This window comes from Xenopus tropicalis, chromosome 6 (genome assembly GCF_000004195.4).
Source record: "Xenopus tropicalis strain Nigerian chromosome 6, UCB_Xtro_10.0, whole genome shotgun sequence".
In the NCBI taxonomy this organism is placed as follows: domain Eukaryota; kingdom Metazoa; phylum Chordata; class Amphibia; order Anura; family Pipidae; genus Xenopus; species Xenopus tropicalis.
Window position 1 is genome coordinate 109111328 of NC_030682.2, and position 16254 is coordinate 109127581.

Sequence of the window (16254 nt, forward strand, 5' to 3'; positions counted from 1 at the left end):
CAAATGACTGAATTAGCCTGGATTTGCCCGATATCGCCCACCCGTAGGTGGGGGATATCGGGAGAAGATATGCTCGCTTGGCGACATCGCCAGGCGAGCGGATCTGAAGGTGTATGGCCATCATTACTGTTGATTCCTCCTCTAATATCTACTCGGAGCTGCTATCTTGCTCTCTTCCCATTGTTCTGCTGGGAGGGGGGTGATTTCACTCCAACTTGCAGCTCAGCAGTAAAGTGTGACTGAAGTTTATCAGACCACAGGTCACATGGCTGAGGCACCCTGGGAAATGAAGAATATGGCTAGCCCCATGTGAAATTTCAAAATTAAATATAAAAAATAAATCTGTGTTTTTGAAAAACAGATTTCAATGCAAGATTCTGCTGGAGAAGCTCTATTAACTGATGCGTTTTAAAAAAAAACAAAAAAACCCATTTCCCATGACAATATTCCATTAATTTATAGAATATTACTATTTTTCAGTCCATAAATTGATTTTAATCTTTTTTGCCACTTTACCCTAAAATGTTTGTTTCCTCAAAATCATGCTTAGTACATTGTGGTTTCTAACTAAAACCAAGGTAAATCATATTGGGATGTCTCTGCTAATGGTGTACCTTTTCCATGGACAACCATTATTTTTGGATGGCCATAACGCCAGTAATGTCAGGCAAAACCCCCTAGCTTCCTGTAGAGGGTTTATAAATAAAAAGAAGAGGCCATGGGTAAAAGGAAGTTGGTGGCTAGCAAGCCAAACAAAACCAGTTGCAATTTAAGCAATTACTAATGGCGAGTCATAAACACCTTCATACAAAGTTAAGAAAAAGCAAAAAGATAAACTAATAATACATCTGGCTCTGAATATTATTATGCAAATGCAGTATTAGAATTTTTTTTTAATTATTCCTGCTCTCCTACAGCACTTCCTTTGTTCTCTGATAGATGACACAAGTAATGCTAGGGTTATACCAAAGCATAGCAATTAGGGAAATCATGGAAGGCAAAAGCAAGTGACACAGCTCTCAGGACCATGCACACTGGACCAGGACCACTGGTTAGCTTGAAGTGATCATATATTTACTCTCCACTGATCACTGCCATCTACTATGGGGACCAAAAGTGCAGCCGCCATAGATGGTGGCAGCCAACAATGCTGAGCAGAATTTCAAGAGGGGCTATGGGATCACAGATAAACTGCGGCAAGTAGCAGTGATGTAATCATAGCAGGGGCTGGGGGCTTGCATACTGGGGCTGAAATCAAACATTTAATAACAGTAAGAGTCTGTTAATGGATTAGCAGAGGGGCATATCTCACTATGCAAAAATAAAACATTGTGGAGTCTGTCTGCGGAAGTGCTAGAAGCCTCACTGGTCAGACATTAAGATCAAGCCCTTTTTAAGACATACAACAAGACATCAGTGGGGCAGACATAAAACAAAAGGATTCCTACCTTGAAAGAAACTGCAATGGAAGCTGGAGATTGCTGTTAAGTGTGTTGAGTTGCTGGACATCACAGCAAACTGTGTTATTTCCATAATAAAGTGATGGGCAAAGTTGCTGCAACAGAAAAAAAATACAATTAAGAGGCCCACTCACATCTTTACACATTGATTGGAATATATATGAAAAATGTCCAAAACACATTCTGATACAAAATGAGGAATTGAGGGGTATTTTACTGACCCATATTACTAGCAAAATATATCATGGTATTTCAGTGCAAAGGTTCATAGCAACCAAGTCTTGCTCTGTGTTAACCCAAAGATGCACCACAAAGGTTTGCATGGCAATTCTTGTTCAACCAATTTTGGTTAATCACAAAGGAAAACACACAGCAAAGTGGAGAAGAGCTATAGATTGTAATAAAACCAGAGCTCGCGTAAGAGCAATGACCTAAAATAAGCTCTAAAACAATCAAGTAGATCTTGTTCCGTTTCTGGCATGTTTTCAGCACTCGCATATGCACACAGAGAAATAGATTTTTTTCAAAACAGGATCTGAAAGCAAAACTGTGGTGGCCACAGTTCACAGTTCAGTTTCAATTTGCTACATTCCAATGGGTGCAGAGGGGCATGCCCAATGCAAAGTGTAGGAGCTGCAACTTACCTGTAGCAGTGTATGTCCTTCCTCAGGCAAGGAGATAGGAGGCCCCGAGTATCGACAGTTTAACCGTTTGTCTTCTAATGTTGAATTGCCACACTCCCCATACCAGACACAGTGCTGGGAAGATACCTAAACACAAATGTGGGTAAAAACAGAGATTTGGAATATTTCCACATAACAGCTATTATAAAGAAACTCTCAGTTTCTGTGTATTAAGAAACATAATCATGAAGGAAAGAAGGCAATTTTTTTTCTCCACAGAAGTATCTAAACTGTGCTTTATACAGAGGCTAAATAAAATGAATAGCTAGATATTACAGGACGGTTCAAACAAACAAGGGTTCACCCAGCTTGAACTTGCACTGTGTCCAAGTGACTGCTTTGCTGAACTGTTTAGGAAGGTGCCAATCCCTCAATTGCTGAGCACTGGACTCAGATTTTGATTTTAGTGGATGCCGTGCAAACTGCCTAACATCTGCTCAGATTGGTTGAAAGTATTTCTCATTTAATTCCATCTTAATGTATTAATCCTAAAAGTGTTTTAGAACAGTGGTTGAAGTCCTTGTTTCTACTTATTTAAGGTCTAAGCTCTGCATTGTGTGGATCAGAACAAACACCAAGTTAGGGCTGTGGACTGGGTACTGCTGGGGATAGGGTATCAGTGATTATATATTACCCACCCTTTCCCTTTGCATTCCATCTTTTCTTAAAGCAGAAGGCATAAAAGGAACAACCAGCTAAACATAAAACTAAATATAAAATTTTAATAGGGGGTGCTAATACTTTTAAATGACTTAGTTTTTCATCTGCAGCCTCAATTTCTGGCAATTTTCAAACCCCAATTTTCACTGCTAGAGCAGCCCAAAATTTGGCATCCAACCCAAATAACAGATGCTTAGAAGGCAAAGTAGCTCACAAAAGGAGGCAGGAACCAGACTTCTGGAGCTCTGCACACCAGTCAAGAAGTTCATACTTACAATTTTAAAAAAGTAATTTGAGGTAAAGAAAAAAAAAACATTGTTTGTAGAAGAGACCAGAACAACCTAAGAACTCGAATCTAGACAATCCACAAGCCAACATTTAATACCAAAGGGACTGTTTTCCTATTGGCAGTCCTTGGATGCCAGATTTACCAAGGTCTATTAACACAAATAAACACAAGATTACAAGGATTACCGGTTTGTTTGCTACTTTGAAAATTAAGTAACTTCTTTGCTGAAAGGCTTTTTTTCTTGCAGTTTGCTGTTGGCCTTAAAATTATATGGGTCATTGAAGACCCTGGTGGGGCATAAGTGCGCACTCCTTAGTGCTCATTCCGGAAGTACCTGCACCCCCCCGCCACACTGTACTAAGCCCTGAATGAAAAATCCACCACTTAGTGAGGACCCCAGCATCATGCGGCACATATATCCCTGCCCCTGCTACTCACATTTGGAGTTTGCAAATGAGCCCTCACAAGTAATGTAATTTTAATTCAAATTAAGTTTAAAAACAAACCCAAAGAATGATCACCAGATTAATTAAGCGCACACACCCAACAGGCAATAGGAGGGAAAGTTGTCTTTCTGGATTCGTTCTCGTTAAAAGTGTCTCCTGGAGTATCACCACATTCACCACCACAACACCAACACGTACAGGCTGCTGGTGTATCCCAAACGGCAGCAATAAGGAAGATAAAATATCTAACTCAGAACAGAATAATTCTGCTGTCGGATGAGTAGCACTTCCATTTGTAGTTTAGATGAAAGGATATGCTGCTACATGGTAGCCACAGACAAATAGAATGTGCACAGAATTAGGGGGGATGGAAAGTTTAATTTTCTTGACTGCAAACCAAGTGTGGAAATACATTAAAAAAGAATGCCACATTAGAAATCTTGATATCTTTATGGACAATGTAGCATTTCAGAGCAGTAGCGTAACTACTCTGTGTCGGGCTACCCTCCAAAAATTTTTTTAAAGAGGCCCAATGTAGAGTAGCAAACTTTCCTGGCCCCCTGCCTAATGCATCCACCTGCGTAAAAATCCTTGCTCCCAGTCCCCTCTGCTACCTCAGCAGGAGCAGGGATTTACATATAAAATGAAGGATGCAGACCCCATGGTTCCAGACCCCCCCCCCGTTCTCTGGGCACCCCCGTGACCCTGCAGGGTCTGCTTCCTCTACTGTTACACCACTGTTTCAGACAAAGTGATTGCAGTATGGACCTGTGAGCTGTGTATCTTTTCCAATACATTTAATTGAAAAGTCAGTAGGCACTAGGCATGTGACAGTCAGAAGACCACAGGAGGAGTGCATCAGGCATTTGCTTTCCAAGAGGGATTTGTAAATCTCAGCAAAATGCAGTATCCTCAGATTTATATGGAGACACTCTAAAGAGGTTGACAAAATGATATTGGTTTGCAAATATATTAAATAACTGGGACAGCTAGTATAGCAGCCAAAAAGAAATGCTCTATAAAGCTACAATGTTATTGTCATTGATTTATAAAAAGTAGCATTTTTATAGTAAAGCCCTCTCTTATTTGAATTCCATCCCCTCATTTAAATCAGTGTCTGGTTGCCAAGGTAATTTGGACTCTAGCAACCAAATAGCTGCTGAAAATCCAAACTGGAGAGCTGCTGAATATAAAGCTGAATAACTCACGGAACTACAAATAAAAAATGAAGACCAATTGCAAACTGCCTTAGAGTAGCACTCTACATTATGCTAAAAGTTAATATAAAGGTGAATCCTTTTTTTGTCACCTGAAGTCACTGAGTTTACATGACATCCCCAGTCAGAGAGCTACTCTTAGGGGAGGACTGTCTGTTCTCCTGCAATGACAAATAAACAGGTCTTTTCTAGCAAGGCCTATCACAATAATAGTGCAGTAAACAAAAACAACCCCGAGACACAGAGTATTCTTAAAGGACTGAATGTCCATCCCTGGTTTGAGTTTCAGTTTGAGTTTTTTCGCGAGTCTTTTTCGGCGATTTCCGGAAATCGCCCCGCTGCGTCTGCCATCCCGCCGGCGACTTACATGTTCGCCGGTGGGATGGCAGGGGTAGGCAACTCGGGGAGATTAGTCGCCCGCGAACAGGGAGTTAATCGCGGGCGACTAATCTCCCCCGTGTGCCAGAGCCCTTAGAGACAACTACAGTGCACGAATATGTACTCTGCTTTGAATGGAATATGCACAATAGATTGTTTCTGCTTATAAAACAGCTTGTGAAATCACCTATCAGAGTGTAAATTTTCAAGATCAGGAAATGTGATTTGTGCCTTTACTTTTAGGGCTCTGGCACACGGGGAGATTAGTCGCCCGCGACAAAACTCCCTGTTCGCGGGCGACTAATCTCCCCGAGTTGCCATCACCTGCCATGGCACACGCGTCGGTGCCGCGATTTCGGCAAATCGCCGAAGTTGCCTCGCGAGGCTTTTCCGGCAATGTCATGGCAACATGACGAACAGGGAGTTTTGTCGCGGGCGACTAATCTCCCCGTGTGCCAGAGCCCTTAGGGCTCTGGCACACGGGGGAGATTAGTCGCCCGCGACAAAACTCCCTGTTCGCGGGCGACTAATCTCCCCGAGTTGCCTACCCCTGCCATCGCGAGTCTTTTTCGCCGATTTGCCTACCCCTGCCATCGCGAGTCTTTTTCGCCGATTTGCGCGAAATCGCGCCGCCGCGTCTGCCATCCCGCTGGCGACTTACATGTCCGCCGGTGGGATGGCAGGGGTAGGCAACTCGGGGAGATTAGTCGCCCGCGAACAGGGAGTTAATCGCGGGCGACTAATCTCCCCCGTGTGCCAGAGCCCTTAGGGTGAAGACACACAGAGCTATTAGTAGCAGCTACTTGTTGTGGCTAATAAAATAGACAATGCTGATCATTTACAGATAATTGACTCTACATGACTTTAAGCAGAGGAAATTCTCAGTATTGTCTATGGCAGGGTATTTTCTAGCATTTGGTAGCCCTGAAAAAGTAGCTGCTACTAAGTATGTCTGTGTGTCTTCTTCACCCCTAAGCATTAGTGCTACATATAGTCCCTGCGTGATTCACCTGTATGTCTGACTGCTGGTTGAACGCTAAAATGTACTTTATGGTCAGAACATAATGGCTTAATGTTAGATGAAGTTACTGTATATCCAGTGCTAAAATGACTATGCTCCAAAACTAAATCCCAGGTTACCACCATGCAGAAGAATTATTCCAAAGCACAGTGGTTTTTGTTTGCTCAGCCTATATTACCGTATATACTCGAGTATAAGCCGAGTTTTTCAGCATTAGTATTGTAGCATATATCAATTGTCCCATCATCCTATAAAGTATGAGAAAGCTCCATGAAAGGGAGTGAAACGCGCGTCGGGCGGGCACAGTGGTTTCTGGGGGGAGGTGGCTGTCGAACAAGCGGTTTTAGTTCAGTATAGTAGGCTTGTTCTTCCGTGTGCCATTCTAAGTTGGGAGCACACACGCCTGCTATATAACAAGCTGTTTTAGTTTAGTGCGCTCGTTCTTCTGTGCGCTATTCTAAGTTGGAAGCACACACGCCTGCTATATAATGAGCTGTTTTAGTTTAGTGGGCTCGTACTTCTGTGCGCTATTCTAAGTTGGGAGCACACACGCCAGATATTGAACAAGGGATTTTAGTGTGCTCTCTCTTCCGGGTGCCTTTCTGAGTTGGGAGCACACACACCATATATCTAACAAGCTGAAAGGCACAACCTGAAGCGATATGCTACTCAGTGCAAGGGCACATTTGGATGAGCTGTTAAGTATTAGGGTGATATTCAGCCACGCTGGGTGACAAGTTGCACAGCTCTGAAGTCAATGGGAAGCAGACTGTGGTGGGCATCAGGTATTTTTTTTTTTTTTACCACGCTATAAATATTGACATAATGTCAAAATGTTCCATGTAAAAATAGTCCAAGTCCACATTATGGGCCACTTAGATAATAGAAAGCTCTCTGGAGGAGCAAACAGCTATTTAGTAGCTTGAGGGCAGCATTACGGGCTGTTCAACCAAGGTTCGGACCTCACAGCATGATGGGAACACACAGCAGGATGGCAAGTACTTTATACTTAGTATGGCAGCTTCCTTAGCCTTCCCAAACTTGCCTGACAGTTAAAAAACAACTTGGCAGTAGCAGCTGCATTTCCCACCCTAGGCTTATACTCGAGTCAATATGTTTTTCCAGTTTTCTTAGGTAAAATTAGGTACCTCGGCTTATATTCTGACTGGCTTATCCTCGAGTATATATATATATATATATATATATTTGTCCCTGAGGAAGAGCACAGTTGGTGCTCGAAACGTTGGAGTTTTTCACAAAATAAATTTTTTTTTGTTTTCTAACAAAGTCCCTGTGTGTGCGGCTCACTGTCTTGCTTTATACATGTTTTTTGCAAGCACCCGGGGCATTTGATTATTATTAGGGTGTGCTCTGTTCTTTTCTGTATATATATATATATATATATATATATATATATATATATATATATATATATATATACACACACACACACACACAGGTCTTAGTGTGAAAAAAATAAAGCAAATTTATTATAGCATACAGCTAACGTTTCGGCTGCTTCCACAGCCTTTTTCAAAGTGAAAAACGGAAACACAAACCCCTTGATAAATCCAAAAGTCCAAAATGACAGCGTGTCAGCGCATCAGCGAGGCACATAGTGTGATAGCCTCCTAAGATATGCAGCGTATCGGTATCTTAGGAGGCTATCACACTATGTGCCTCACTGAGCGCTGATGCGCTGTCATTTTGGACAACACTTTACACCCAAGTGTTCTTTTCTCCGGTATTATGAAGTGGCCACATACCCTTTATACATGGTTGCTACAGTTTGCGACATACCTATGCTGCTACCAGCTAATACTTTAATACGACTCTTTAGACAGTTCCTCTGGAATTTCGGTAGGGAGTTGTAGTTCAGCTACAGAGAGTGTCTTTTACATTTATTTTTATTTTATTTTCATTTATTCTCTCTTTCATGCTTTCGATCTTCTCGTTCTTTGCTTTGATGAACACGACTCTTGTTTTTTTGTTTGAGGTACTTATGTTTGTTTTCTATACTTCTGTATTTTGATGTTGCCTTACACATAGGGGGGCGTGTTCTGTGTTACTGGGGAGTGACGTCATCAGTCTGTTTTTGGCGCCACATTGGGTTTATCAAGGGGTTTGTGTTTCCGTTTTTCACTTTGAAAAAGGCTGCGGAAGCAGCCGAAACGTTAGCTGTATGCTATAATAAATTTGCTTTATTTTTTTCACACTAAGACCTGTGAGTGCGGCTCATATTTTTGCATGTATATATTATCATGAAACCTGCATGCAGGAAGCACACCAATCATACCATGAAATGAACTGTCCTTACATGTGTGATGCTCCAGGACTGACCTTTCAAGTGCTAAGGGATTCAATTCAGTTGGGAACAGTCAGAATCTGACACTGAATGCAATACAACCTGGGAATGTAGAGTATACAGCACTTGAGGGGTGAATCAGTATTTGAATCAGATGACAGGTTTGTATTCTGGAGCAGCCTTTTTTGTGCAATATCATGTAACATTTGTCATACCCACCCCCCATAAACAAACACCAAATAAGAATTGGGTAAAATAATTACACAATGACTAGACTTTATTTAAAACGCGATTAGATTAAGCCTTTGGGGCACTGAGCAGTCCGAGGGCCATTACAATCCCCTAGAAAAGTAAATCTGGCTTGTGGGTCACAAGGGTGAACTTCTTATTGAAAGCATTTTGAGTTAGTGCATCACTAGAATGAAAGATAAAAGTGGATGTGGAGCAGAATTTGTTCAGTCACTGCCCTGCTTTGAGGACAATTACAATTCATGTTCAGAGCATAATTAGCTTTGCCCAGAAAAGACAGTAAGGCCTTTGTTTAGCAAAAGAGAACACGTGCAAAAGCCTCAACATAGTATATGCAGATGCAAACACAACCCACATTTTGTTTTAGCAAACCAAAAGCTTCTAACCTAGAGTAATATGTGCAAAGCCGCTCTTGTTACAGGATACTCACAATCCATACATTTACCCTGTACAATGCGCAACATACAGTTCTGCGTGGAAGCAATTTTCGAAACTCAACCCCAACCTGCGACCTGCATTTCTACCCGCTTGGACCCACTATTTGTCCCAACCTGCAACCCAATCCGCTGACCACCATTAAACAGGAAGTGCTGCAAACCGAAGTGACATGATCAGATGCAGGCGAAATCGAAAAAAAAAAATGTAAAAAAAACATTTAAAGGGGAACTCCAGCTTCCAAGCCAAAATTTGTTAAAGAGCCCCAAACAACATAGAAATCCAGCTGCAAAACAGTTCTTCTCTTTCGGCATCATTTGAATCCTGTCAAGGGAGGAAGGACTAAAACATCGATGTTACAAATTGTAGCAACTTCTTCACAGTTTACAAACAGCATGCAGGAACTACATAACCCACAATGCATTGCAGTGCGATATCCATTTACTTATTGACGTCACGTGTGCAGGGAATTGTGGGATTTGGTGAATGCAGGCTGAAGGCAGGCTGAGGACAGTTGACTACTGTTACATTTTATTTGAATCTTAAAGTAGTCAGCCAGATAAGTAAGTTGCAAACTTGCTTTAAATTATGTTTACTTTTCAAAAAGCTTAAGTTGTGTTTGGGTGGCGTTCCCCTTTAAAGGAGTAAACTATAGATAATATAAAATAAAATAATAAATATAGATAGCACGCACAACACAACCTGCATCTATACCCACATCTGGAAATCCTACCTGGAACCCCAAGGATACCCACTTTTCTTGTGGGTATTCTGCAGGTACCAGGCCCACTACAGGATTCTATCATGAGTACCCTGTAAAATATATCCCTAAAAAAGGCTGCTAGCAATATCATCAGTCATAAAAGAACTTAGAGCTTAGTGATTTTATTTGTATCTCATGCATCACTTAAACTTGTGTTTTATAACTAACCTTAGTTCCATTGTTGTAAAATATGATATCCATAAACCACTGAAGAGAGAAACAACTTCTGCAGTTCATAATCCTAATGATACTTTATTCAGCTGAATACATCTTACTACTAATTCTTCCAACGAGGGCCCGATTAAGCAGGCCTGAATCAGCAAGCAATTTTTCCTGAGGACTACAGGATGTCCATCAAAATTCCAGTAAAGGAGGCCTAAAGATGCACTGATAGTTGGGTCCTATGGCCAAAATCAGCCATACTATTGTAGCATGCATGGGAAATGGGGAATTTGCCCTTTGCACTTGCAGCCCTAGGAACATTGACAAAAAAAAATACATCAGAAACAGAAGAAGTAGGTTTCCCCCCCCAACAGTTCATGAAAGACTGTTTAAGAGAAGCTAAACCCAATTAATAGGATTAATTGGACCCGAAAATTCCTTTCCATAGCAGGTAGAGTAAATCGCTAGAGATAAAAAAAAATGTTAAATTATGTAAAGTAAAAGGACATTTTCAGACAATTACGCAATTTAAGGAGCAGATTTATCAAAATATGACAATAGAGCTTACCATAAAAATCATTTTTATCCATTCCTATGGGATTTTTAGAATCATATGGTAAACTCTAACTTTTACCCATTATTAAGTACACTTCTAAAAACCCCATAGATAGTGGGTAAGTTTTTCAGTGGTGATCACAATTTTGATAAATATGCCCCTATGTTTTTTTACCTCTGGTGATCTACACCACCCACTATCTTAATACATCTTTGGGTATATTACTGCTCAGGTGATTGCCCTTAAAAGCCAGTTTATAAATAATATAGCAGATTCTCCCTTGAACAATGCCATTTTTAACATGCCAGAAAATCGACATGACCCACATTCGTTTTGAGAACCATAAAAAAGGGTCCTCACTGTGATCTGTCGTGGGAAGCAACATTCCAGGAACTACAATGGCTTCTTTCTCTCTATACTCTTCTAGGCAGTCAGCCACACACACTAATAATGCTCATGGCTGCTAATGATAGGCAGAGTTTAATTCACAGCCCAAGATAAGAACTCCACCCCTGGCTCTTTTATGAGATTGATGCAGTATGAAGACACACATTACTGCTATTAACCCAAAAACGCACGGTTGTACTTTCATCAAGGTTATCAGATTAAAAAAAATAATACATTTCGAAACATCGTGCTTCTGTTTTAACAACCTTGAATGTAATAATCACCATCTCATCTCTAGTGACCTTGGCCAACCAGCACCATTCCCAAACTGTTTCTGAAATGCCGTTAAAGGGGAACAATACAGAAACCCCTTATATACCCATCAGTGTAATCCATTCCTTCAAAATAGAATATCAATTAAATATGCTGAAAAGTTGCAAAACAGTTCTTCTCTTTCTTTATCATTTGAAATTCTGGCAGGGAGGAGGGACTAAAAAAATTGATGTTACAAATTGTAACAACTTCTCCACAGATAGCATACAGGACTGCATAGCCCACCAGCATTGCACGGTGAGGTTTCTTTCCTTATTGGCATCACATGTGCAGGGAACTGTGGGAAGACAATCGATTACTGTACATTTTTTTAGTCTCAAATTAGTCAGCCAGATCAGCAGGAAAACCATATTACTACATTAAAAATCATGTAAAGGCTGCTTATTTTTTAATTGATGCGTATTGTAAAGTTACTTTAAATTATGTTTATTTTTTAAAAAGCTTAAAGTTGTATTTGGGTGGATTTCCCCTTTTTTCTGTTGCAAAATAGACCATGCATATTTTTTAGCTAGCTGCTGCCACTTGCAATGCCCTGCTGTCAATTGCAATACCCTGACATGTGCATGGAAATTGTAAGACCATGCGTCTGTCTACCCGCCCATGTTAAAAAACCTGATTTTAAATGTAAATTTGCAATACCGCATTAAGTTATGGCTGTGGCAGCTATAGCCTATTTGGACTCTCTGCTGTATTTCCCACACTCGGAGAGCAGGATGTGTCAGCTTGCAACTCTGGTAGGGTGGGCAACAGATACCCTTAACACCTACAGAGAAATCATAAAAAACAGGGGCAAAATAAAGTACATGAACCTCTTATTAATTCAATTATATATAATTAACTGTAAAATAATGATATTATGCTAAACGGCCTATTAAATATGAATCCTGAGTCCCAAGCTTTGGGATGGGGGACACTACAATGTGCAACTCTAGGCAGGTTTATTACAGATAAAGAGCGAGAAAAAAACAGTTATTCATTATATTACTGAAGCGAAATGTTTAGAAGTCAGCAGTGACTGTGTAGCACATGACACTCAGCTGGGATAAATGCAGTCATTTCCTACCAACCTCTGAATGTTCTCAAAGTGAGTTCCAGTGACACAAAGTATTTCAGCTTCTAATTTATTTCAGCTTGTTAAAGTGCAATGGGTAAAAATAATAATGAAAAGGAACAAAAATTTACCATAAAAGAACAGTATTTTAATCATATCTTATATGTAACAGTAAAAAAATAAAGTAATGGAATTTCTGAAAGGAACCCATAGGACAACTCCAAAAGTGATACATGAGTCGATAAATGATCAACCCACACCGGCCCGGACACATCCTCTTTCTATCTCTAACTCTTTCTAAAAATGTAGGCTAAAACGCTCAAGTAATCCTGTAGCAGACAAAAACCTAATTTCTTCATCCAAAATGCTTCTCTCTTTAATAACTGCTTAGGCCAAAACATACATTTCACTTGGACTGCTAAATAACTAAAATGAACATTACTATTATGTTCATTCATAGATTTGATTTGGCCAGGCTCTTGGATGTGGCTGAATCCAAATCCTATTAAAAAAAAAAGCTTTGGATTTGGCCGAATCTTGAACCCAATCCGGGATTCAGTACATCCCTAGACCTAACTGTGAAAAAGATGAGTAAAGATGGCCATACATGCACCAATATTATTGTAGGAAATGAGCTTGCGTCCGATATTTGGTGCATGTATGGTGGAGGGACCAGACGACCAATTTCGCAAAAGCCTTGGATATTGGTCATCTCGTCAACCGGGTGGGACAAGAGTTTTAAATCAGGCACTGTTAAAGCACCCGAGCAAAAGCATGCATTAAGGCCTGAATCGTCAGATAGGGGTAGAATTCTTGTTGTTTCTACCTCCATATGTGACAATACAGACTTGAACGTTAGTGAAGGGTACATAATTGTAACGTGTATGGCCACCTTTAGTTTGCTTTTTGTCTAATTGAACAGTTGTGTCCCATGTGGCCCCCCTTCAAGTAGCTGACTAACAGGTTACAGAAATGTAAAGGAGGAAGCTGTGTTCTGGCTATCATATTACACATCAGTTCACTCCATTTTTGGCTAACTACATTGATATAAATGCTAACATCCAGCAGTTAGGCTAAAGGCACACAGAGCTGTGCCTCGGCTTCTATCCGAGGCACAGCAGAGAAACCAATGAACTCCCATGCACTTCTTCGTTTTACTACATTGACAGGAACTGGGTCAACCAGTGTGCAGACACATGGATCAAATATCAATGTGAAAATGCATTCTTTCGCAAAGAAATACGCTCCGTGTATCAGAATACAGGCTGATGCAGTGCCTGCCAGTGCAGATGAATGAAAGAACGGGTGAAATCACAGTGGTTTGTTGCGAAAACACAGGTGAAGAGAATCCGAGACACAGCTTTGTGCCCTTACCCATACATTATAAACCCTGCTGAGCAGGGGTTCCACTTCCCCTTCTGCATCGATCAGTATTAATATGTAATCTGTATGTTTCATGTATACACCCTTTTATTGTACAGCACTGCATAATATGTGGTGCTTTATAAATGCAAGGTAAGAATAAGAGATTTCGTTATTGCCTGTGGGTCAGTGCACACAGGAGACAACAACAACTGGAAATAGTTGCTTTCAACTTTCTTTGTTCCACATGTTGTTATTGCCTCAGTTCTGAGTGAAATTACAGCTAGTGTGAATACTGTACAAACTGTAACTTTCCTGAGTTGCTGCTACAAGAGCAAATGATAACAAAGCAAGTGTGGTGTATGAGAATGTAGTCACTCGTGTAAGGCTTACACATCTGTGTGTGTGTTCAATCTGAAACTACATTTAGGGCTCTGGCACACGGGGAGATTAGTCGCCCACGGCAAAACTCCCTGTTCGCGGGTGACTAATCTCCCCGAGTTGCCTACCCCAGCCATCCCACCGGCGAAGATGTAAGTCGCCAGCGGGATGGCAGACGCGGCGGGGCGATTTCAGGAAATCGCCTCTCGAGGCAACTTGCGCGATTTCACTGAAATCGCGCCGCCGCGTGAGCCATCCCACCGGCGATTTACATTTTCGCCGATGGGATGGCAATCCGGGGAGATTAGATGCCCGTGAACAGGGAGTTTTGTCGCCGGCGACTAATCTCCCCGTGTGCCAGAGCCCTTACAGGAGTCATAGGTCTCATGATAAATTGATATAATCATATTATTGCATCAACAGACAGTAAGGGTGAAGACACGCAGAGCAACTAGTAGCAGCTACTTTTTCGTGGCTACTAAACACCAGAAACTACTCTGTCATACACAATACTGAGAATCGCCTGCTGAAACACATGTAGAGACAATTATCAGTAAATGATCAGCATTGTCTCTTTTAGTAGCCACAACAAGTAGCTGTTACTAGTACCTCCGTGTCTTCACGCCTAGGAAATGATCCACTTAGATAAGAGTATTATAAAGCAGCACACACCATGCTGAAGAGGGCACTTACCCGCCCAGGAAGCCACAGGGTTGTTAGGAAGAAGAGCGGTATCAGGGACTGGTGCTTCCAGGTGAACATCTTTGAGCCACTATAGGAAGAAGCGACTGTGCAGCCCGGCACTACTAATCCCTGTGTCCCTGCCGGCAAGATGAAGTATCTCACAGACGGACGATGAAACACAGGAAACCGCTCCTAGCTTATTCCCCAGCCTCACTAACCACTCACTGACGAGTGTAGAAGCAAACACAGCCAATAGCGTGCATGCATACGGAATGTACTACGGCGTCCCTTTTAGGTCATTTACGCGTAACATGACAGCGCGGCCTGCTTTCTCCCAAGTCTAAAATGTACGTGTTAGTAATAATTCTTTATGACGCCTCCCACAGTTTGACTGACAGTTTGCGTAATTCCCTTATGAGTAATAAGAAACTGTTTCGGGCTGCAGCACACTTCCTCTGTCTTACTCCCTCCGCCCACCTACCTCTGCCCTACTTCCCGCTCCCTCCGCCCACTTCCCTCTGTCCTGCAACTCTACCTGTTCCCAGATTTCTCTCGCTTGTCATATCCCTCCCCACATCATTCCCAAAGCCATTGCAGTTCAGCCTGAACGCGATCATATCATACCGTATACTCTCTCTTTATTTCAAATAAAATCACAATGGAAAAGTGGCTAAAATCTGATAGTGAACGGATCTCTTTGCTTTTACCGGGGATACTGTTACGTCTTAAACTCATTTGCTACACTCATATTAATTACTGACAGTGGTCAACATAACACTTCGCCTTATCCCTTGAAGAGAATAGAATCCAGTTCCTCCCAGCCCATGAGTCATACCTAGGCCTGCTCTGGCCCTCCCCCCCTACTCACTGCTCCTCAGTGACATAAGCCAATCGTATGCGGAGTACATGTGAGGACACATGACGTAAGGGGTGCGTCGGAGTAAACTACACCTCCCAGAATTCCGTTGCTTGGTTAATTGTTTATTAGCAGCAGTCTGATGGAGCTGATGTATGTGTTGGGAGATTAGTGAGAGTAATAAGGAAATAATGATTGGTTTACTACTCAGAGTTTCAGGAAAGACTGTTACATTGTGGGAATCAGATAAGGACTATACCACATATCTAAAAAAACTCGAGTTGCTGTCCTGTAGTTTACTTTAGAAACGTAACCACTTGGGGTCTGGTGACGTTAGAAGCACATTGGCTGGCTAAGGGACCCCAGCTGAGTCTGCTATAATGATGTATAGTCTCTGTAGAGAGGCTTCAGAATATGTAACAAAAGAATGATACGTAATGGAGTTCGTGTTATTTTTTCCTCATGAGTTGACATTGAGGTAGAATCATCTGGTTTTGTGTTATTAACGAAAACGCTTGTAATAGTAAGTACCTGACTGTCACAGCCAGTGTGGAGGTTTTATTGGTGTGTCCAGAA

General features: G+C 41.4%; 1 protein-coding gene across 1 annotated transcript in view; it reads right to left on the bottom strand.

Annotated features, from left to right (window-relative positions):
* Positions 1-15281, bottom strand: part of npc1 (NPC intracellular cholesterol transporter 1) — a 44245-nt gene extending 28964 nt beyond the window's left edge. The window contains exons 1-3 of the mRNA XM_004915212.4: positions 14832-15281; positions 2105-2230; positions 1449-1555 (exon numbers count right to left, since the gene is read on the bottom strand). Of these exons, the coding sequence (XP_004915269.2) occupies positions 1449-1555; positions 2105-2230; positions 14832-14900 (302 nt within the window). The 5' untranslated portion in view covers positions 14901-15281. The remainder of the gene's footprint in view (positions 1-1448; positions 1556-2104; positions 2231-14831) is intronic.
* Between the last annotated feature and the right edge of the window lie 973 nt (positions 15282-16254).